Source organism: Martes martes (assembly GCF_963455335.1).
Source record: "Martes martes genome assembly, chromosome: 7".
In the NCBI taxonomy this organism is placed as follows: Eukaryota; Metazoa; Chordata; class Mammalia; order Carnivora; family Mustelidae; genus Martes; species Martes martes.
The window spans coordinates 62,288,034-62,313,069 of record NC_137894.1 but is presented as its reverse complement, the minus strand read 5'-3'; the positions used below and the strand labels follow the sequence as shown (position 1 = coordinate 62,313,069).

General features: G+C 38.5%; 1 protein-coding gene across 1 annotated transcript in view; it reads left to right on the top strand.

The window, feature by feature from the left end:
* TP53BP1 (tumor protein p53 binding protein 1) overlaps positions 1–25,036 on the top strand; it is a 52,767-nt gene that overhangs the window by 8,500 nt on the left and 19,231 nt on the right. Inside the window, exons 2-7 of the mRNA XM_080807882.1 lie at positions 2,108–3,431; positions 9,989–10,108; positions 10,870–11,073; positions 15,718–15,775; positions 18,303–18,392; positions 21,458–21,941. Of these exons, the coding sequence (XP_080664008.1) occupies positions 2,108–3,431; positions 9,989–10,108; positions 10,870–11,073; positions 15,718–15,775; positions 18,303–18,392; positions 21,458–21,941 (2,280 nt within the window). The remainder of the gene's footprint in view (positions 1–2,107; positions 3,432–9,988; positions 10,109–10,869; positions 11,074–15,717; positions 15,776–18,302; positions 18,393–21,457; positions 21,942–25,036) is intronic.

Below are 25,036 nucleotides of genomic sequence, written 5' to 3'. Positions count from 1 at the left end.
CAGAGAGAGAGAGAGAGGGAAGCAGGCTCCCTGCTGAGCAGAGAGCCCGATATGGGACTGATCCCAGGACCCTGAGATCATGACCTGAGTGGAAGGCAGCAGCTTAATCCACTGAGCCACCCAGGCGCCCTGGAACATGTGATTCTTGATCTCAGGGTTTTGAGTTTGAGCCCACATTGGTTGTAGAGATTAGTTTAAAAAAAATAATAAAATCTTTAAATGAATCTCCTATTAGACATTTAAGGTGTTTTATATTGTTTTCTATTTTAAATAATAAATTTGGGGCACCTGGGTAGCTCAGTTGGTTGAACGACTGCCTTTAGCTCAGGTCATGATCAATGGGGTCCTGGGATAGAGTCCCACATTGGGCTCCCTGCTCAGCAGAGGGTCTGCTTCTCCCTCTGACTGTCCCCCTCTCATGCTCACTCTCTCTCATTCTCTCTCTCTCTCAAATAAATAAATAAAATCTTTTAAAAAAATAATAAATTTGCACTGAACAGTATTGTAGCTTAAGTCCCAGTTCCATCAAATCGTTTCCCCGAAATGGAATTATTGAGTGAAGGGGTATATGAAGTTTCAGGACTGTTGTTTATTGTCCTAATGGCACTTAGAAACACTGAATCAGTTTTTACTCAGTCATACTTGAGAGTCTCAGATTAATGACTTTTATCACCTGAGAGGGTAAACAGTAACCCCAGACGTTGAAATGTAAGTGGTTATGGAATATATGGAATGTTTGGCAACCTGTTTTGATTTTCTCTTTCCCTACAGAATCATAGGCAATTAATGCCTTACTAGGTACTTCTAGAGTTATATTGCATTTATGTCAGGCAAAATAACACACTAAATGTAAGTTCTTACATAAAAACATGTCTAAGCTTTGGGTTATTTTCTCTTTTTTTATATTAAAATATTATTTAAAATAAAATGCCATTTTAAGTGGATAGTTTGATGAATTTTGGTAGTTGTGTACAAATGTATAACTGCCACCATCAATATGTGGAAAGGTTTCCTCACCCTCAGAAGTTTCTTCATAATCCTTTGCAGTTAATTCCTCCTCCCCATCCTCCCCATCCTCCTGATCTCTACAACTTCAGGCAACCACTCCTCTGCCTTCTGTCACTGTAGTGTTTTTTTTGTTTTGTTTTGTTTTTGAGAATTTCACATAATTGGAATCATAAAGTGTATATGGTCTTTTGTGTTTTAATTCTTAGCTTAGCATATTTTTGAGGTTCATTCGTATTACATGTATTAGCATCTTATTCCTTTACGTTGTTGAATAGTATTCCGTAATATAGATATCCACAATTTGTTTATTCGCCAGTTGACAAATACTTGAGTTGCTTCCAGTTTTGAACTATTATGAATAATACTGCTATAAACATTTGCATACACATTCTAGGGTGGGCATAGGATTTTATTTCTTTTGGGTAAATACTTAAAAGTGGAATTTCTGGGTCATATAGTAATGTATGTTTTACTTTGTGAGATACTGTCCTGCTCGTCTCCATTTTGCCTTCCCACCAGCAGTGTATGAGAGTTGCACTTGTTCACATCTCACCCATGGGATGTTGTCTTTTTAAACCTCAGCTGGCCTTGTTGGTATATAGTATATATCATCTGTTGACTGATGATACTGTAAGCTTTGGATTAACATCTGTTTTATGAATGCTAGCCTGTTTTGAAATAGTACAAAGTAAAATAAGTGTATATTCCCACATTGTAAGAACTGAAGTGGGCTGTGTAAGCATTTGTTCAAATGATTACTATGAAATTGAAGGCCCACCAAATATATGAAATGATTTTAGTAGCTTGGTGATGTACAGTTAAATTTAAGTGTCTTCCTACCCTTAGAAGGATAAGGTAATACTTTGTTGTTTTTGTTTATATTATGCTGATTCTAGATTAGTGGTTCACAGGAAAAGGACTAAACAGAGTGGCTTGTATTGTTGAAAATACTGGTGATTTATGAGCTTTGTATCTCTGAGATTATGGCCCTAGAGTTCTATAATTCTTGAGCAATTGATTGAGAAATTTTAGATGAATTCAGAGATTAGATATAAAAGAAATATTATGAACGAATGATTTATTTCTTTTTGTTCCTCAGGACATTTTCATTCCCTCTCCAAGTTTGGAAGAACGATCAAGTGATGGGAAGAAAGGTGGAGATTTGCATAGTTCATCTTTGACTGTTGAGTGTTCTAAAACTTCAGAGATTGAACCAAAGAATACCACTGAGGATCTTGGGCTATCTTTGACAGGGGATTCTTGTAAGTTGATGCTTTCTACAAGTGAGTATAGCCAGTCCCCAAAGATGGAGAGCTTGAGTTCTCACAGGATTGATGAAGATGGAGAAAACACACAGATTGAGGATACTGAACCCATGTCTCCAGTTCTCAATTCTAAACTTGCTTCTGCTGAAAATGATAATATCCCGATGAATCCAGCACAAGATGGCCAAGTAGAACTGAATCAGAATGATAAAACAAAAGGGGATGACACAGAAACCAGGGACGATATTAGTATTTTAGCCTCTGGCTGCAAAGGCAGAGAAGAGACTGTAGCAGAGGATGTTTGTATTGATCTTACTTGTGATTCAGGGAGTCAGGCAGTTCCTTCTCCAGCTACTCGATCTGAGGCACTCTCTAGTGTGTTAGATCAGGAGGAAGCTATGGAAATTAAAGAACATCATCCAGAGGAGGGGTCTTCAGGGTCTGAGGTTGAAGAAATCCCTGAGACTCCTTGTGAGAGTCAAGGAGAGGAGCCCAAGGAAGAAAATATGGAGAGTGTCCCATTGCACCTTTCTCTGACTGAAACTCATTCCCAAGCATTCTGTCTTCCAAAAGAAATCCCCAAACAAGAATGCCAGGAAGCTATGGACATTGAAACCAGTGTGATTAGTATCGATTCCCCCCAAAAGATTCCAGTACTTGACCAGGAATTGGAACATAAGGATCAGGAAGCGTGGGAAGAAGCTACTTCAGAGGATTCAAGTGTTGTCATTGTAGATGTGAAGGAACCATCTCCCAGAGTTGATGTTTCTTCTGAACCTTTAGAGGGAGTGGAGAAATGCTCAGATTCCCAGTCGTGGGAGGATGATGCTCCAGAAATAGAACCATGTGCTGAGAATAGAGCTGATGCCCAGGAAGGAAAGAGTGCAGAATATGAAGGAGATCTGAAATCAGTGACTGCAGAAAAGGAACCTGTAGAAGTACATTCTCCACAACCTCCCTTGACTTTAGAGAGGGCAGGTGATGCTCTGGGACCCGACCTAGAGATGCAGCAGGCAGAACCTCCAGAGAAAACTGATAATGCGTTAACAAAAGACTCAAAAATAGCTAACGCAAAGCAGCTGGGCTCAAGTGTAGAAGCCCTGGAACCGGAGAAGGGCTCTGCCCATGCTTCGCAAAGCTTCTGTGAAAGCTCTAGTGGTGAGTGTGCTTGGAAATTGTTGTGTGTTTCCAACCAAATTATAACTTGGAATGGAAGGTAGGAGGGAACTGTGCTTATATCAGGGCAGAAAATTTACTTGGAGTTATGGTTATGAATAGCCAATAATAGTTGTGTGTCAGCTTTGTAACTCAGGAATAATCAACATGAATTTTCTAAGTATTTGGAAATTTTATCAGTCTGTTGTTTTCTACTTAGGTCCCAACCATTTTTTGTGTTTTTGTATTTTGACAGTTTCCTTGAAATACAGGAATTTTTTTTTATTACCCTACATAGTAAAATATTCAGAACTCTGTTAATGAGTATACTGTTACTGTTTTTTTCCTCTTTATGGGCAAAAGTTGTAAATTTGGTTCAACACATATACATCTTAAATGTTAAACTGGAAAAGGTATTAGTTTGTGTTCTTTACCTATTTTATCTAAGATCAGAATGAGAATATAGATTACTTTCTTTTTTAAGATTTTATTTTATTTATTTAACAGAGCGAGAGAGTGCAAGTAAGCAGAGGGGCAGGCAGAGGGAGAGGGAGAAGACGACTCCCCGCTGAGCAGGGAGCCCCATGTAGGGCTTGATCCCAGAACCCTGGGATCATGACCTGAGCCGGAGGCAGTCGATTAACCATAATGAGCCACCCAGGTGCCCCATAAATTACTTTCTGAAATATTTGTAGAATATTCTATATGACATTAGCTGAAAAGAATCCCAACTTTCTAAATGCCAAGAGTTCGTATAATTTAAAAACAAAGTTTTTAAACTTTGAGTTTAAAAAGTGATTGAGTTCGTATAATTTAAAAACAAAGCAAACTCCAAAAATAAAAAAATAAAAACAAGACACCAAGTTAAGAAAACCAGCCTCTAGGGATATGAAAATACAGTATTTGGGCATCATAGCTATTAGTATGGGTGATTGGACTTTCTGGTGGCTTATACTTGTCTAGGTGTGATTATTAGTAGTACTTTTTTTTGGGTAGCTTTCAGAATTGTCCCTGTTTGTTAGGAGTTAGGTTTTGTAATCAGGGCCCCCCTCCTTTTCAGAACAAGAAAATGTAGCTGAAAAAGAAGTTAGGAGTTATGGGTTCAGTCTTTTCTTTCTAAAGTCAGGACTAGTTAATAATTAAGGTGGGACTAGAACCTACGTCTCCTGATTCTGAAGTCTCTGCTTTTTACTCCTGTCAACTGTGTAATATAGTTTCTCTGAATCTGACGAATAATGGCAACCATCTGAATGATCTAATATTGTTGAATATTTTTGTAATTGTGTTACATCTAAATACTGTTGTTGACCTAGGCTAAGAAAATATTAGAACCTATAGATTGTTTTAATATGGTTACTTAAGAAGATTTTTAAATTATCTTAGCAGTTGTATGCAAAAGAAGCTTCTAACATTGGGATATTAGTTCTGTCATATTAACTGTATTCTCCATGAATTCTTGCTTACACTATTACTTGGCAGGGACAGTTTTTATCGTGGACATTCCCATAGTAAAACTTATTTTGCTAATATTTATCTAGATTGTTGAAGATACTAGTAAGTTATTTTCTGCTTACTTCAAGATTTTAGTTTTTTGGGTTTTTTAAAAAGATTTTATTTATTTGACAGAAAGAGACACAGAGAGAGGGGAACACAAGCTAGGCGAGTGGGAGAGGGAGAAGCAGGCTTCCCGCCAAGCAGGGAGCCCGACACGGGGCTCTATCACAGGACCCTGGGATCATGACCCGAGCTGAAGGCAGACGCCTAACGACTGAGCCACCCAGGCACCCTAAGATTTTAGTTTTTGAGCAAATAACTAAAAATAGTAAAGCCAGCAGTTGGACTGTTAGAGAATTAGTCTAAAGTAAATCATTCAGAAGAGCATTGCTAGAAAAGAGAAAAAATTATTCTATACTTAAAATACAGTTATTTAGTTGCTAAAGTTAAAGAGAGACTAATTTAAATGAGAGTAACCTAAAAAGTTAATGGCTCTTTAGTCTGGAAAGATAGAATGAAAGGTATGACTTGGTTGAGTCCCAGGTTTGTTTAATTAGATTTCTGTATACTAAAGTTAGAAGGGTACTTTTGTTTTTTGTTAATAGCTTTATTGATTAAAAAAAAAAGATACCTGCTTAATTGTGAAAGTTCAAACAGGAAGGAGAAGAGGGGGATTTGGGAGAGAAAAGGAGATAATCACTGTTAAGTGCCTGTATCTACAGATAACTTGGAGACCTTTTCAGACATCTGTTTAAGGAGTCTCTCTTTATAAGATTTTACTTATTTGAGAGAGCGAGTGAAAGCGTGACCGAGCGTGAGCGAGCGGGCTTGCGTTTTCGAGCTCGAGCAGGAGGGAGGGGCAGAGGCGCAGGGAGCCGGATTCTGGGCAGGATCCCAAGACCCTGAGATCATGACCTGAGGTGAAGGCAGGCGCTTAACCGACTGAGCCACCCAGGCGCCCCTTAAGGAGATCTTGAAATTTGAAAAAGCAAATTTAGAAAGATGGTACTTAGAAACCTGCCTTATTCAATATAAAATGCACTTTTGGTAGGTTGATTATGTGAAAAATTGTGACAAGTTAACAAGTCTATAATTAAATCCACAAGTGGTAGTCTGTGATAGGTTAATAATGATCAAGGAAGCTAGTATGTTTTTGTGCTTTAGCTCTAACCTTTATTGGCTTACTTTATGGAATTATCATTCTAATTAGCCGTTAATGTCACAGAGAGACTCTTAGGGTATACTGTTTATGCATGATGTCACCCAGTATAGAAGTTCTTATATTTTTAATTACATGGTTTTTAGTCAGTTGTAAGAAGTGACCAGTTCTTTTGAGCACAAAAGAAGATTAAATGGGCTATAGATTGTAACAAAATTAGAAGTTGGGGAGACCTTCCTGACATTAAGAGCTTTAAATAATTACTTTGAACTAATGAACTCTCTAAAGTCCTTAGTAATACCGACAGACACCCTGTTCAGCTGGTTTGATGATTGATACTCAATTTCCTTTTGTTCATTGCTGTCTTTCTTCATAGGTTGGTATGCTGGCATATAGTAGGATAGCCCATGATAATCTGGTATAGCAAGAAGGGACTTGATAATTTAAAGAGTAGGCATGCTAAATGTCAGAGAAAGAATTAAATATGTGGAAAATTCCAGTATTAAAGGCTAAAATATTATTTTGCAGGATGGTGATAACTTGGCTAGATTAGTGGTATCTTTCAGTTGAGTTGAACAAAAGCAGAGAAATGGGAAAGCATTTGGAGGACATTGAATAGAGGCTTTCTGAATATGAATAATTAACGACTAAAAATAAAGGCTGCATCTGATTAATTGAATGCTGACTAAAGACTTAGGAATTTATCTTCTAGTGGAAATTTTGGCATTTTGACAAGGGGCTAACATGTTCAGAGTAACATTTTATAGGAATGTTGCTTTGGTGGTTTTGTGCTGAAAGAATTCCGGGTTGGGGAAAGGGGAAGACTTCAGACAGCATGGAGTTGATAGGCTGTTGTAATAATCCAGGAATGAGTCATTGAAGGCCCAGATAAATAGTGGCAGTGTTGCCCATAAAATTAGACTCTTTTTTTCTGTTAAGCTGTAGGAATGCAGCGGGGTCAGTGGTGCTAAAATAGTTTTTCATAAGTGTTATCTTGTGCTGTGCAAAGGAAACCCTCTTACAGGGAAATAGTGTTCAGTAATTAGTGTTTGCATGTTACGTTTGCATATTATAGTATGACATAGAAGGATGGACTTAAACATTTCATGTAGATTTTTTATTTTTTTTAATTTTAATTTTTTTTAAAAGATTTTATTTATTTATTTGTCAGAGAGAGAGAGAGCGCGAGAGCGCACAGGCAGACAGAGTGGCAGAGGGAGAAGCAGGCTCCCCGTGGAGCAAGGAGCCCGATGTGGGACTTGATCCCAGAACGCTGGGATCATGACCCGAGCCGAAGGCAGCCGCTTAACCAACTGAGCCACCCAGGCGTCCCAATTCATGTAGATTTTTTAAAAAAGTCTGCATGGTCAATCATAATAAGAGGGATGGTTCCTGTCAATAAAACAGTGCAGTGCAGGCGATTGTTCCAGGAACCAAAATTCTGTAAAATACATCTTTGGAATGTTTGATATTTGTGAGATGTTTTTTTACTTTTTAGTTTCTGTATCTCTTCTAAGTTCTTCTTTATTAACCTAAAGGACTTGCTTTTTTAGGGAATTGCTAGAGAATGAATCCTTACCTACCTGCCCCATTTCTCTTTTTTCTGTTACTGTAGTGGAATTCTTTGCCATTTAAGATGTGATTCTGAGGGGTACCTGGGTAGCTTATTTGGTTAAGTGTTGTCTTTTGATTTTGGCTCAGGTGGTGATCTCTGGCTCTGCTGCTCGGCAGGGAGTCTGCTTGATGACTCTTTCTCTCCCTCTCTACCTATCCTCTTGCTCGTGCTCACTCGCTCGCTCTCTCTAAAATAAATGAATCTTAAAAAAAAAAAAGATGTGACTCTGTGATTCTTCACTCATATTCTTTACAGTTCCTTTAGCTGAGCATATATACTTCTCACCCTTTATTTCTGAAGTGTTTTTCATTTTCTCTTTTCATCCCTTCAGGTTACTAATTTATTTTCTTTCATATGTAGATGTAAGAGATGTTTTTTGTTGTTGTTTTGTGACTTTGAAGAAAAAAAGTATCAAAGTGCTTTATATAAAAGATAATAAAGAACAGAAGTGGAATTGGAAAAAGATGAAAAGAGAAAAATGTATTATCAGAAATAAATTTGTTCTTTATCCAGTTCCTAGCACAGAGCTCCAAAAATCCTTGTAATTTTCTAAGTGATAGGAGTATCTTTTGTTATACTTTTTTTTTTCTTTAAGATTTTATTTATTTATTTGAGAGAGAGAACATGAACAAGGAGGAGAGGGAGAAGCAGACTGCGCTGAGCAGGGACCTGAAGTGGGGCTAGATCCCTGGATGCTGGGATCATGAACTGAGCCAAAGGCAGCTGCTTAACTGACTGTCCCACCCAAGTTCCCCTTTTTGTTATTCATATTCAACTCTTTCAGACACTTACAAGATTATACCGATGAGGTGATTTAGGCTGGAATTCCTACATAGCCTCAGGACAGGGCTGTACACTGGGAAGACCTAGTGACTAGGGGATTGAAACTTTCAGCCCTGCCCACCCTTCTCCTGGAAGGAAGGGCTGGAGAGATAAAAGCTTGGTAAAAACTCTTAAATAAGATTTAATAAGGTTCCTCCTTGTTAGGAGCCAGGAGGGTAGGTATCTCATCCTAGTTGCTTGGGGCAGAAGCTCCTGCTATCAGAACCCTTCTGGACTTCACTCTCTGTACAGCTTCATCTGGCTGTTCATCTGTGCCCTTTATAATTGGTAAACGTAAGTAAGTGTTTTTCTGAGTACTGTGAGCAGCTCTTGTAAGTTAGTCATTACCTGAAGGAGGCTGTCATAGGATCTTCAAGATACAGGTAGTTGGTCAATAACACTGGTAAAACCTGGCTTTGTGGGGCGCCTGGGTGGCTTAGTGGGTTAAAGCCTCTGTCTTTGGCTTGGGTCATGATCCCAGGGTTCTGGGATCAAGCCCCGCATCGGGCTCTCTGCTCAGCGGGGATCCTGCTTCCTCCTTTCTCTCTCTGCCTGCCTCTCTGCCTACTTGTGATCTCTGTCTGTCAAATAAAAAAAATAATAATAAATAAAGATTAAAAAACCAAAACAAAACCCTGGCTTTGTGATTGGCATCTCTAGTGGGGGCAGTCTTGTGGGACTGAGTTTTTAATTTGTGGGATCTGATGCTGTCTCCGGGTAGGCAGTGTCAGAATTGAGACACCCAGTCAGTGTCTGCTGAGAATTGGAGAATTGCTTGGTGGTATTAGGATACACAATGGGCAAAATGTTTGCGAAGGAGTAGTAGTGACTGGGTATGGCAGATTGTAGGTATTTTGAGCCATCAAAGGAAAGTAAGTACAAATTTTCATAAGTGAGGTTGTAATAGGAGCAGTCTGGCACAGTTCTTTTTTTTTCTCCCAAACTTCGTCATTTTATTAAAAGAGGTAAACAGAAAATGTGATTTTGGCCATTTACTAATTTGATTGGTAAAAAATTTGGAGCCAAGGCCTAGTTAAAAAGTGAAGTTTTGTATCTTGGCAGGTGTTTTATGTTATTGATGACTAACCAAAATGTGTGTATAGGGAATGCTCATATATGTGAGATTTACCACTGTGCAGACATTTAGGTATGAATATTACTGTCATGGCCTAGAGTGAGTGCTGGTCAGTACATGTTACTTCTCATCTCCTGTTTCTTAGGGCCTCTAAACTTTGGACGTCTTCAATTTGTCTGTTCTTTAGTTGTATGTTTTGTGTCAGTCCTGTTGATGGCTGTAATGAGAGCACAGAGAATAGTAGGAAATTGGTTGGGTGGCCTGGTGAGGGGGGCTGGGAATGAGCCCGATTTAGGGAGCACAGGAGAAGAATAATTGAAATATTTCTTGCAGTTCTTTTCACTTTTACTTTTTTTTGATAATTCCATTTTGGTCATCTTTTTTTCCACCTCCAGAAACTCCATTTCATTTCACTTTGCCCAAAGAAGGTGAGATTATCCCACCATTGACGGGTGCAACTCCACCTCTTATTGGACACCTAAAATTGGAGCCCAAGAGACACAGTACTCCTATTGGTGAGTGGCCAAAACATAATGGTATTTAAAGCAGAATTTCTGAGGTACCATTCTTTATGCAAGTGATTCTTTTAGATCTGAGGAGTTGGGTCTGCCTGATAAGGTTGGTTTTTGTCTTAGGAAGAATAAGGTTGTGGTATTGGATTCTATGAATTTACTCCCAAAAGATTTTGAGCAGTAATGAAAAGAAAGAAAGGGTGGAAGGAAGGAACAGAAAGACTACTTATGAGGATTGTATTCTTTTACTTTCAAGGCAGTAGAATCTTGAGTGCTAAGGAATGATACAGAGCTATTTTTATAAGGTAGGATCAGGAAATAGGGTAGAAGTACTATTTATTCAGTACCCTGGCTATCAGTCTGCTGCTTGACAGGGCAGGAAAACTTAGATCCTCCTTCCCTGAAGCAGCCAGTAGTCTTCTGCATTAACCTATTTGTTTTCTCTAGTCAGTGCTGGGAGGTAACAATCATGCCGTCTGGAGTCTCCTGCTACCTATGCCTGATGCTGGCAGATGTGGGTTGGCTGAGGGCTCATGCAGCATCCTTTGTCCAGATGCAGAAGTGGAACTGAATCCTGTTGCTCCTCTTAAGACCAGGTGTCAAAACTAGTGCGTAGTTGTTGATACTGTGACAGGATCTATCCTAGGAACCCCCTGCAGTCCTGCAGAGCTGTGGAGCCAAACAGGCAAAATGATGACCTTGAATTGTAGTTTTTCCTGTTTGTATTTTAGTGTTCTTTCTTCCTCCTGCCTCCCTTGTTTCAGGTATTAGCAATTATCCAGAAAGCACCATAGCAACCAGTGATGTCATGTCTGAAAGCATGGTGGAGAGCAACGATCCCATACTTGGGAATGTAAAAGGAGATCCTGGGGCTGCCCCAGAAATGGATGATAAATTGTGTCTAAAAATGAAACTGGTCAGTCCTGAGACTGAGACGAGTGAAGAATCTTTGCAGTTTAGTCTGGAAAGTAAGTTTATTTTATGTTAATTTTGGGTAATTAGTAGCTGCAGATCATCCGAGAAGTATTAGTTATCTTCTAGTTACAGTGATTAATATTTGTATTACTAAATGTATCTCTGAAGTCTTGTTCTTATAGATTTAATTCTTTGCTTTCAGCTAGTCACTTTAGTGTTACTGAAGACACTTTATTTTATAATCTTTTGTGCTGTTTGTTTTTCTGTAGTAAACCTGTATCTCTAAAGTAATTGGTTTCCATATTCACAAACAGTTAAGAAGAGGGTAGATAGACACTGTAGGATTGTGGATTCATGTTGTAGGCTTATGTTGACTGTTTTCATGTTAATTAATTGCACATCCATTAGTATGGCTAAAATGCAGAGAAGGTACAAAGGAGGCTGTAAAGTAGGATCCAGATTCTTTGAAAAGGCCTTTTACATGATGCTGAAACACTGAAGAATTTTAGGTAAGGGAGTAATACCAGATTTGTTTTTTTATTTTTATTTATTTATTTTTTTAAAGATTATTTATTTATTCATGAGAGAGAGAGGGAGGCAGAGGCAGAAGGAGAAGCAGGCTCCCGTGGATCAGGGAGCCCAGTAATGTGGGATTCCATCCCAGAACCCTGGGATTATGACCGGAGCTGAAGGCAGACGCTCAACTGACTGAGCCACCCAGGTGCCCCAGATTTGTGTTTTTATTTTTTATTTTTTAAATTTTTAAAAAATTTTTTTTAAAGATTTTATTTATTTATTTGACAGACAGAGATTACAAGTAGGCAGAGAGGCAGGCAGAGAAGGGGAAGCAGGCTCCCCGCTGAGCAGAGAGCCCCATGCGGGGCTCGATCCTAGGACCCTGAGATCATGACCTGAGCGGAAGGCAGAGGCTTAACCCATTGAGCCACCCAGGTGCCCCTAGATTTGTTTTTTTAAAAGGATCAGCTGAGTTTCTAAAAATACTCTGCCTTTGCATTCTGCCTTGCCTTGCCTTGCCCATTTCCTGTTCTCCTACCTGGAAAAGTCCCTCTTTGTTTAATCAGGAAGTAGGGTCACTACTAGAGGAGGTGGAAATGAGGGGATGAATTTGAGAGGTGAATAGTAGACCAGAGAGAACCTTGGGACAGGGAAGAAAGAGGGTTGGGTGGGAAAAAAAAACAGTATGAATTTACATCAGAATTTAGTTTTCATGATAGTGCTCTAAAATAGATATTCTTATTTCCAGACACAGAGCTGTTCCAATTACATACCTAAGGTCACAAAAAAAAATTTTTTTTTAAGATTTTATGTATTTATTTGAGAAAGACATAGAGCATGAGCTAGACGGTGAGGCAGGGCAGAGGGAGAGGGATGAGCAGACTCCCCACAGTGTGGAGGCCCATGAGGGGCTTGACCCCAGGACTCTGGGATCATGCCTGAGCTAAAGTCAGATTCTGAAGTGACTGAACTATCCAAGTGCCCCAATAGTTTTTAAAAAAATATTTATTTTAGAAAACAGGAAGGTAGGTGGGGGAGAGGAAGAGAGAGTCTTAAGTAGAATCCGTGCTGGGCATGGAACCTGAAACGTGATTCTATCTCAGGACCCTGAGGTTATCTGAAACCAAGAGTCTGATGCTTTAACTCACTGTGCCACCCAGGCACCCCGCTAAGGTCACAGTAATTGCTAAGAGGTAGTCCTAGAGTTTGAATCAGATCTGTTTGACACAGAAGTTTATATAATATTTCCACTAGGTAGTTTGTAAATGCTCTTTAATGGAGTTAGAGCAAGAAGTCTTAAAGGATTGTAAAGGAACATTCAACAAAAGGACTAGAAGAGTATGAAGATGGAAGTCTGTGGGGAGGAGAATTAAGAAGGTAACAATGTGAGACACAAAAGTAAGGGTCTGATAAGATATATCTGAAAATGAACAGTGGATTTGACAATTAGAATCCATTTGGTGACTCTAGCAAGAACTATTTCAGTATGGGCTTTGAGTGGATGCTATACTGAAGGTAATTGAGGATTGATGGGGAAAAGAGGTAGCAGATACATTATCCTTTAGAGAAGTTTGAGGAAAGACAGAAAATATGCCAAGTTAGAAATTCAGGATTGGAAATATTTTTTCATTTTTATGCCTATAAACATAGGGGCCTAAGGAGATTTATAGAGTGGAAGAAGTTCTCCAAAGAGATTGGTTAAAGATGAGGGATCAAGGGAAATAGTTGGTGGATCAAAATCCTGGGGGCATTGGGAAAGGAAGTTTTCAAAGACTACCGCTAGAATTGGTGGACTTGAATAAGAAGTGCCTTGCATTCTCTGCGGAGACCAAAGTAAAGAAATTTTGGCCAATATACTTTGAGTTCTTAAGATATACCAGGCATTTTACATGTACAGCTCAGTAAATCTCACAATAAACCTGTGAAATGGGTCCTTTATTACCCTCATTTTATACTTGAGGAAACTGAGGCATAGGGAGACCGCAGCTTTCCTAGAGTCGAATGCCTAGTAAATAGAATATCCTGAATTCAAAGTAGTTTTAAGAAATAGGAGTGCATGGCTGGTTCAGTTGGAAGAGCATGCGACTCTTTGATCTTGGGGTTGTAAGTTCAAGCCCTTCATTGGCTGTGGGTTTGACGTAGAGATTTCTTAAAAAAATAAATTATTAAAAAAATAAAGCAAAACAAAAACAGGGTGCCTTGGTGGTTCATTTGGTTAAGCATCCAGCTCTTGGTTTCAGCTTAGGTTATGGCCTCAGGGTCGTTACATCGAGCTCAGTATTGGGCTATGTGCTCAGTGGGAAGTCTGTTGGAGATTCTGTCTCCCTCTCCTTTTGCCCCTGTACCCCCCACACCCTGTGCACACGTTCTCGCTCTCCCCCCAAATATATAAATCTTTTTAAAAAATTAAAAAACAACAACAGTCGTTTTAAGAACCACAAGTCTGGGTCTGAATTACATTGCTATTCTGCTTTTCAGTGCTTAGTAATTTGAATCTTACTACTCAGAAATTAAAGTATTACATGTTTCCATTTTTATTATATGTAATATTAAGTGGAGTCTATCAAGAGAGTATGTGGTAGCCTTGAACCTTTATTCATATTTATTTTTTAATGATTTTATTTATTTTTGTAAAAAGATTTTTAATTTATATATTTGACAGACAGAGATCACAAGTAGGCATAGAGGCAGGCAGAGAAGAGAGGAAGGGAAGCAAGCTCCCCGCTGAGCAGAGAGCCCAATGTGGGGCTGTATGCGGGGCTCGATCCTGGGACCCTGGGATCATGACCTGAGCCAAAGGCAGAGGCTTTTAACCCACTGAGCCACCCAGGTGCCCCTTAATGATTTTATTCTTAAGTATTTTCTACATTCAACATGGGGCTTGAACCCACAGCCCAGATACCAGGAGTCACGTGCTCTACTGACTCAGCCAGCCAGGTTCTCCTCCCCCACCCCCTGCTTTTTTTAAAGACGGAATCTTTAGATTTGAAATTATAACTGGGAATACCTTAAATGGAGCTAACGTTCTGGATAATACTGCCTTTCTTGATAGCAGGAGCATTGTATCAGGCAAGCACCGTACTTTCAGTTTTACTCATTTCATCCTCACAACAAATCTGTGAGGTTGGTTCTGTTTTATCTCTGTCTTCTAGATGAGGAAACTGACTCAGAAGATGGAGTGTATTCCCAGGTTGGACTACTAAATGCTGGAGCCAGGGCCTGAGCCAGGTTTCTGTTTCAGAGCCAGGGCTCTAACCACTAACGTTTTAACTCCCACCTTGTTTAAACTATGTCCAGTCATAAATGCTTTAGAAATGTTTAAAAATATTTGCTATTAAAAAAAATTTTTGCTATTTTCTCTAAGGCTGGAATAAATTGTACATGAGCAAATTTTAATCCTTTGGTATTAGTAACATTGGTTTGAGAATATGGGATTTTTTTCAGTATCACCCTTAATTCTTTACTAGAGATTCTTTCTTGAAAATGTGTTTTGTTTTTTGAGTATCTGTCGCAGAGGCACTTTGGGAAGAACTTGAGTACTGTCTGTTTTGGGTTCTCTTAAAACTGCCCACTATTTAAAATTTGTGCATCAAAAAAGATAAAATTTTGTGCATCAGTTTAAGACTTTTTTACCTTAATTTTAGTTTTGTTTTAAATTTTGTATTTTTTTTAAATTTTACTTATTATTTGAGAAAATGAGAGAAAAATTGCAAGCAGGTGGAACAGCAGAGGGAGAGGGAGAAGCAGACTCCCCTCTGAGCAGGGAGCCTGATGTGAGACTGGATCCCAGGACCCTGGGATGATTACCTGAGCCAAAGGCAGCAGCTTAACCAACTGAGCCACCCAGGCGCCCTGAAATTTTTTTTTTCTTACATGAATTTTATACATCTTAGAAGAGAGGAATTGATTCAGGAGGAGTTTGATTGTCATTTTTACATGTCACTGTTTAGTAATTCATTATATTGTATTTCTGGACAAACTGTCTTCTATAGGAGGTTTGAAAGAAAATTGATTTGGCACAAGTGAGAAAAACTTGTACCATTAAATGATAAATCTTTGTTCAATTATTCTTACCTCTTTTTGTCACTTGTTGCAGTTATTAGTAGAGCAACTTTTTAAGTGTGGTACTAACTGAATTCCGTTTCTCTTTACTTTCTGTCCTTGCTTTTGTTTTTATTCAGAGCCTACAACTGGCGAAAGAAAAAATGAATCTACTGCAGTTGCTGAGGCTGTTGCCAGGTAACCAGAGCTGGTTGCTATTTAGAGGAGTTTAATATACAAAGCCACTCTGGTAATAAGGAGAAGATGATTTATTGATAGGGGAAAAAACTTAAAATGAAACCCCAGCATAAAGGATTTAGCCATATGTTGAATCTAACGTAGGCTATCTTACTAATACTTTCAGTCTAATAAAGCTTTTACTATACTTAGAACTAAGATATTTAAAGGTGTTTCTCTTTCTCCCTTTTGTTCATGTGGGAGTACCCTTTTTTCTTTTTCCTGTTGGTGAGACAGGTTATTGCTGCTTATTGGTAAGGTAATAAAGGGTTTAATAAGAGCTAGCCTTAGACCTTGTTCCTTCAAAGATTCCTGACTCAGCCACAACCTCAGGCCATTTTCTCTTCTGCCTGCCAAGTTAACTACTGTGTTGAACTATTAATTTTTGCTTTGTCATGAATGCTGTAATGCTTGGAGGATGAGTTTGACCCCATCCTGAGGCTCTTGTGGTAAGCTTTGCCATCTGGTGGCTTTGAGAGTAGAACTGTTTCGTTGGTTTATAGCATGAGTCATCCAGCATGAACATACTAGCAGCAGTCGTTGGTGAAATATAGGTGAGGATTCTTAAATCGGGCTTGGCAAGTACAGTAAATAAGTAAAGCAGGCCAGGTGCCAGAGCACAGAGTATTAAGGACGTTGGCCGGCTGAATGTGTGTCCCATTTGAACATGTGCCCCTGTTCAACTCCAGCTGGTTATTACTGTGCAAGAGTGCAAACTTACTGTTGCCAGACCTTTACACTTTTAAAGAGAAAGCTGGATTTTTAAAATAAAATTCCTTGCTTGTTGGGTCAAATAGAACATGTCTGTGGACTAAATTTGACCCTCAGTTGCAAGTTTCTGACCCACATGTAAATCCTTTGATCTGTACTCAGTTCTGTTTTAGAGAGATGGTTTTCTGGGCTCTTGCATATTTAATCTGAAAGATAAGCAGTTGAGGGTCCTTACTCAGTTAAAGACTCTTTAACGTTACAAGTTAAAGAAAATGGAGTATACACTTGCTTAGGTTTTAACATAATTATATGTCAGACATGACTTGTCATTAGTTTGTGCATGTGCACATTAAGAGGGAACAATGTGTTGTTGAACCTTTTTGTGCCAAATGGAGGGATGAAAAATAAGGGTAAGACTTCAGTTTGGAGGATTGGTATTGGGGAGTCAGAGAATGAGATGAAATTCATTGGTACTGTTGTTAAGGAAATTGTGTATATGAGAATCTAGATTTTAAAAGTCTTTGACTATTCACATTACAGTTAGGTTCAGCATAGAAATCATTTAAGTAAGCTGTGCTTGAATATTTTATCTATCTATCTATCTATTTATTGAAAGACCTCTTTATTTGACAGAGAGAGATCACAAGCAGGCAGAGAGGCAGGCAGAGGGCGAGGGGAAGCAGGCTCCCCGCCAAGCAGAGAGCCCGATGGGGGGGTCTCGATCTCAGGACCCTGAGACCATGACCTGAGCCGAAGGCAGAGGCTCAACCCACTGAGCCACCCAGGCGCCCCTCTGCTTGAACATTTTAAATGATCGCTTCTTTTGCATTTAGGTGAAGCAGTACCACTGTTATAAAGTGTCATCTGTTAACTGGGCTCTGTTCAGATTACTTGGCTGTTTATCTTCTTTTTCTCTTAAACATTTCATTATTGAAGGTTTCAAGTATATACAGAAGTAGAAAGAATAGTAGAATGCACCAATACGTATTCACCACCCAGTGTCAAAAATTACCAACTCATTGTCTTGGTTCATTTATAAATACTTCCATCACACTCACCCTCACTGGATTATTTTGAAGCTAATTCCAGCGTATCTCATTTTATCTATAAATATCTCACTGCTATTTCTAAAGGATAAGGACTTTTTATTTTGAACTTGACCACAGTGCTATGATCATACTTTTAAAATTGGCAGTGATTCCTTGAAAAAAAAAGTTCAGTGTTCAGATTTCTCTCATTGCCTCATAGAAGGTTTTTTTACACGGTTAAATCAAGATCCAAACAAGGTCCACATATTATGTCTCTTAAGTTAAAATTTGATTTGATTTGTCTCATCAGATCTGATTATGTCCTTTTGTGTGTGTGTGTGTGTGTGTGTTATGTTAGTCACCATACAGTACATCATTAGTTTTTGATGTAGTGTTCCATGATTCATTGTGCTATTGGGATCTCCCCCCCCCCCGCCCCGCACACCCCTTTTTCCCCCTAGCAATTTATTTGTTGAAGAAACTGAGTTGTTTGTTCTATAGAGTACTAAAGTTTGGACTTTGCTGATTGCATCTTTTTGGTATTTGATACAGTCCTCTGTCCCATCTTATTTCCTGTGAATCTTCTTGAGAGTTTTTAACTGCTAATTTGAAACAAGTATGAAGGGTATTTTGGTATAAGGTGGTTTGGGATGCAGAGCAAGGATTTTATTCCCTTTGTGCCTAAAAAGGATAATCACCAGAGGTACTTTCCCTTTCCATACTAACCCAGTATTGCTTTATTATCTTAGTTCTCCGAAGACTGTGTCTGTGTTTAGCTGTGTTTGTGAAGCCCAGCAAGATGAGGCTCGAAGTCAGAATCCTCCTCCTGTGCCCATGAGGTGAGCATTATTTTCATAGCCTCTTTTGAGTCGTATTGATTTGCAGAATGATTGGTACCAAAATCTAGAATGTACATTGCTACCATTTTGTGAACTTGAGCTTACATTTTTATCTGAGGGATTGTGACATATTCTAGATGGATTTATAAATGAGTTGTTGTGAGAAATTTTAATATTTTATAGGTATAGGTTTTTGTCTTGATTTACTTGTTCTATCAATTTGAAATGATTCAGTCTTCATAAATTTATGAAAATATATCATTCTAAAAAAAATCTGTAGTTCTATATTTTTAAAATCCCGCCTTTTTTCTTAGTTTTGGAACTGTTTGCTTTTAATAAGACTTTTCATTTTTCTTTAGTTTCCCAAAGGGCAAACTGAGATGTTCACCCCAAATTTAAAGTTTGTCATACTTGATGGAATTAAGATTTGCCTGATTTCTTTATTCCATAATCTCTTAGAATAGCTCTGAAACAAAAAAGATTTTTGAGTTACAAAGTATTTTTTTTCTATTTAAATAGAGTATCTTGTTTGGGATATACAGTTCTTATATTTAGTATAAGGAAATAAGGCAATGGAAATAAGCTTGTATTTTCATTATTAGGTGGCATTCAGTGATTCTTTAATTAGAGAATTTAATAATGTTTTGTCAGCAGGTATATTCCTAATGTTATTTGCAGCATAATTTTAATGTTATTGACATAAATATTCAGAAGGAAATATGTCAGTGCTTTTATTAGCATTCTTAATATTAAATGTGAGCTTGTTGGTATTCTTGAGAATCAAATAGCCCAGGTCACATTCTCACAACGGGGAGCAGCAGGCAGAGGGAGAAGCAGGCTTCCTGGTGAGCGAGGAACCTAATGCAGGACTTGATTCCAGAACCCTGGGATCATGACCTGAGCCAAAGACATTTAACCGACTGAGCCACCCAGGCATCCCTCTGTTCAGAAGTTCTACCCTAAATAAACAGCTTCTGTAAAATGTGGTAGGCTTCTTTAAGGGTGGGAAACAGTGGTGATTGAATTTTTCAAATAGTTAATCAAGTACTTTTCCTTCTAGCTTTTGACTTTCATTGTTGTTAGCTATTGATGTTCACTGCCTGAAATATTCAAACATGAGTATTTAGGTCATAGAAAAGATGAATAAAATTTTCGTAATTGTTTTATTCAACTAGTATTGATTGAGCATCTGCTGTGTACCTAGCCCTGTGCTAAGTAATCGATATATATGGTCACTTACAACCTCTTCAGAGGTAGGTTTTACTCCTCTGTCTCCTGGTGGACTCTTACTCTTACCTTTTCTTTATTGTGTTATGTATCCTTATTCATTTGAGGTTCCTGACAGGACTCAAGCTATGACCACCAAATTTTTACCAGCCTGTCTTGGGCTACACCTCTGTTCTAAATCTCTTTAATATCCTGTTTTGGTAAACTGAGCTCAACAAGATAGACATCTCAGAAACTTCTTTTCTCTTTCTTATTCAAAATTCATAGCAGGGCATTTCTCCAAGAGCTCTTCATGTTTCCTATTTTCTGCCTGCATTTGTCAGCTCAGTTCTTAAGGGATGAGCGCTCCTTTCACATTGGAGACAGCTTTCTCTTTCTCAGTGACTAGTTTCATCTTTCTCTGGCCAGATGCTCTCAGCAACATATGACGTGGTTTCTAGATCCTTGATTATACTGGCTGTTCTCTTCTAGGTGTATCTCAGTTTATACTGTATAAACTATGATACTCCAAACTGAAACATCCAGATATGGTCATACCATGGTCAGTTTAGAATGGATTCCTTTTATCTTTTTTCTGGCTACTGTGCATTTAATGTAGCCTAAAATGCATTAGTTTCTTGTTTTGTTTGTAGTGTAATGACTCACTGAATTTTAATTTACCAAAAAGTTAAAAGTTTATAGGCATTTTCTATATGAATTTGCTACTTATACAATTAGTTTACTTAATCTGAGAGTAGATTTTTACAATTACTCAATCTCTTAATGGAGAGAACATTAATTCTTTTGTTCATAGTTCATTTATTAAACACTTAATGTATAATAAGCTCTGTGTTAAGTGTTTGAAGTAGAGATGAATAAGACATGAATGTTAAGTTTCTGTGTACCCTCACTTGGAGTTAATCTGGGCCTTTTTATTCTGGTTAAGGACATCTAAAAAAGTCCCTAGGCACCTCAGAGCTTGGTGGTATCTAGTTTGAGGAGACATTAATCAGATGCTTGTGGGATAAGTGAATAAGTCACTGATGTCCCAATGGGAAGACTAATGAAAAGAAGTAGGCTCTATCTTGAGAATGTCTTTAAGAAACCAAGTCATTCTGAATTGTTAGTTGTAAGATGTACCAGTATAGCTAGCAAAGCTAGAATCTCACCTATAACCCTATGCTGTATAAATTAAATTTCTTTCCCTAAAATTATTGGTTGGGGTAGGAGGTAATGGAAAGTATCTAGACTGCTAGGAGTCATTTAAGAATGTTAGAACCAATAAAAACCAAGCTATACATCTTGACCTAATGGAGTTTTTTTGAAGTAGATCCCTAAACTGCCTTCATTGACTTTGACTTCAGGAATAGCTTTATATCTTTCTGTTTATCTTATTTTCCGGTGTCAGATTTCGGAGTTCGTAACTAGTGATTGGAAGAAATTTTATGACTATTTTATCATCATGGTGGGATAGTCCTGTGTACCATTATTTTTTCGAGAGTATAGTTAGGCTGGGGCATCCAGGTGGTGCACGTGGTTAAGGGACTGACTTCTGGTTTTGATTTAGATTGTGATTTCAGGGTGATAAGATCCAGTCCCAAGTCAGGCTCAGCACAGATTCTGCTTGAGACTCCCTCCCTCTCAACACTGTGCTCTCTCTCTCACTCTCTCTAAAAGAAATATATCTTAAAAAAAAAAAAAGGTGAAATTATGTTGAACTTTGTAAGGTGATATGCTCAGTCACCTTATTTCCTCCCTTCCCTACATTTCTCAGATTGTCAAATTTGTGTACTTCCTCTTGCCAGTAGACACACACACTTGCTTACTTGACATGGCTTCTTCCTATGGTTGATTTTTAGGGGGAATTCGCTCAGTTTTCCAAGTACTCAAGATGAAGAAGAGAAGGAAAAATTGGAAGGTGAACAAAGGACCAGGAAGAGTCAAGAGCCTATGAAGCCCAGTTGTCCTGTCAAAGACCCTCCTTCTCCTGTCTCCCAGCAGGTGGCCACACACGGGCCATCCAGTCCTCAAGGGGAAGCAATGGAGACAGATGTGCTAGAAGGCCAGAAAGAAGGCCAGAATACCAATCAGGAAAAACCTAGTAATGCCTTGATTGAAAGGCCCAGCCAAAATAACATAGGAATCCAGACCGTAGAGCGTTCCCTGTGGGTCCCAGAAACTGTTTCAGCAGCAACCCAGACTGTAAAGAATGTATGTGAACAGGGGACCAGTACGGTGGACCAGAATTCTGGAAAACGAGATGCCACAGTTCAGACTGAGAGGGGGAGTGGTGAAAAACCAGTCAGTGCTCCTGGGGATGATACAGAGTCTCTCCATAGCCAGGTGAGACAACATACAGAGTATCTTAGGGGCCCTGTTTTTTGACTTCGTGGATTCCTGGAGAATTGAAGATGTGGTACTTGTACCTAATGATAATTCTTAAGGGTTTTGTACAGAACAGTCATTAAAAACAAAAACAATTTTAGAGATAGAGATAGGGTAGTGAAAATTATGGGTAGCTGTATCCAGTAGGTAGTCTGAAACAGTGTTGGAGTTTGTCAAGTAGGTCTTTACTGGAAAAGAAAGTCAGGAATATAGTCTAGGCCCTATAATATTCTTCTACATTTAACTTTTTCTGCCACGATTTTTCAGCTTCCTTATAAGCATGAGAGCTGATTGCTTCCCTCCCAAGTTTATTTCACCAAAATTCCCAGGACCTTGAGAGAGTACAAAGCAGAGGAGAAGGGATAGAGAAGCATGAAGGATACTATACCACAGTATTAAAAACAGAACCATGAGAGAGAGAAGAAGGAGTGCCCGGGTGACTAGGACTGCAGAAAGAGGCCACAGCTAGATATAATGGGAGGAAAAGAATTGGGAATATGGAAGTAAGACTGGAGGAGCAATAGGTTCTTGGGAAGAGAGTTGGGAAGTGTAGGTAGTCATAAAAATTGTACCTATTAACAAATAAGAGGAAGTTCATAAAATTTCATCAGATGGCATTTGGGTTCCATGGCAGGGAAAATTTGGAAGTTATTAATAGTGCTTAAATTGCCTTTTCAGTTGCTCTAGTAGACTATCTTCACTTGGAATCTGCCTAGGAAACCTTCATTAGTGATGTGCCTCTTGCTCTAATTGTCCAAGTTGTTTGTTTTATAAAAATAAAATAATATAGTTCCTCTTTATTGAACACCTAAAGTGTATCAGCATTGTGCTCAAGACAACCCATGAGGTTGGTATTATTATTCCCATTTCACAGGTAAAGAAACCGAGCTGAAGAGAGGTTAAGTAACTTGCCCAAGATTTTGCCATCAGTAGGTGGCAGAACTGGAATTTGAACTCAGCATATCTGACTTCAGAATCGGTATTCTTTTCATTATGTTATGTTGCTTTTCTCTTTATTAATCATGGCCTGTGTAGTCTTGTTCTGTTTATCTGTGCCTCTCCAGGAACTCCAGAAATTATGTTTATATTATTAGCCCTTCAAGGTAACACAGTCTATGAGACCTAAGACTTTATCAGTTTGTACAGATTAAAAATAGCATAGCTTTTTGAATATAGGGGTTATAATAGATCAGACCCTATTTTGCACCTATTTTTACCGTTAAAGTGTTTACAGTCTGCCACACAGTAATGTGGTTTCTCTACCTTTATAAAAAGTGTTAAACTTGATCCTAAAGATTGCAGTCTTGTTGAAGCCACTAGATTATGTCTTCCTTTCTTTCTTTGTAAAATAGGGATATAATCTCTGCTCCTATCTCATGATGATGAGAGCAGGAGCCAGTGAGCCAGAGTGGTTAAGTCTAGGCTGTGGACTCAGACCACTTCTATCTGGGATATTGTGAGGATTAAATGAGATAAGGCATGTGAAGCCCTTAACACTACACCTGGCACATAGTAGATAGCTCAGTATATGTTGGTTACTGCTGCTGCCGTTTGATTATTATGATTTTAAACACCACTGCCGATACTGTACTGCTATTGTGTCATACAGAGTGAAATAACATATTTAAGAGCTAATTTTTCCTGCTAAGAAAGGTGCTACGAAAATCTAGGTGGTGAGTAAGTACAGTTTCACTTGGGAAAGGTGAGACATTATGGAGGTAGATTATGGTGATGTTTGCACAACAGTGTGAATGTCGCTAACCTGTATGCTTACAAATGGTTATAGTGGAAAACTTCGTGTATATTTTACTACAGTAAAAAATTACAGATGAGGTGGGTACAGTAACAAATCGGCATTGCTGTGCTGTATTTTGAAGAATGTTGGAAAATGAGGAAGGCTCTGTGGAGGTTTTCCAGGTGCCAGTGTTTTCGTATCCACTGCATTCTAGGTAGGACTCAGGCCAGTGCTGGGGAAAAGCATAGGCAGCCTGCCTTAGACAGTTCTTAAAATTTCACTTCTGTATCCAGTGCGCCTAGAGCCAGGCTTTTAATGAAGAGAAAGTTTGGTTCTGTTTTCATTTTGTTATCTTCCTTTTATAATGCTAAGATCATCAAGCTATTTATCTTTACAGAGACCTCTTTTCAGAAGACTGTTTGAAGAGAGAGTAAGCATAGCTTTCTTTTTATCTGCCCCTTTCTTTTCTCTCCTTTCTTATTCTATCAGACCTGTTTATTTTTAAGTGTCTCTCTTGAAGTGATCATCTTGTCTGGCTGTTGTAGTGGAAGAATGCACAAGTCTTGAGAAGTCTGAACACAAGGAGTGTTTGTGTATCCCTGAAACCTTTAAGACGTCTGATCCAGGGCCTGGCTCTCCCTGTGTAGGCAGGAGGTCTAGGCTGTCATGGTTCTGATACAGGGGCACCCTAATGATGGAGCTGTGACAGACCAGAGCTCTGACCACTCATTAACCAGAGTTGTGTATACAAAAGTATTTTAGTGTATGTGCTGCCGAAGCGAGCACTATACAAAGGTATTTTAAGAAATTAGTTGATTTATGTTTCTGTACTTTTTATTTTATTTATATCCACATAATTTAGATACCCATTTTAGTAGATACTTTATCCCTAAGATGTAGTTGGAGTGGGAATTAGGAAAATTACTCAGAGTTTTAGGTAAATTACTACCGTATTGGTCAGTAAAAACCCAGGATCATCATCATTGCAGTGGTATATATAGTTCTTTGGAAAGACTTGGATACCTTGACATTGACTGTTAAAAAAAAAAAAATCAGTCTACTGTGGGGAAGTAAAGCGGGAGAAAAAGTGCATTTTCTCCTGCTCAAAATTAGAGAGCCAGTGGGGTGGGGGCGGCGAGGGCATGGATGCTGTCAAATGTGGTATATGTGTAATGAGAAAACATGTATGTAACAGTTGGCATAAAAATGTAGGGTTTATTTAAGCTATTTAACTATTCTTTATGGTACAAGTAAATACAAAATCCTCATTTATTAATGTTTTCTGTTTGTGGACACTAATTTGGCTCTTAAGTTATAA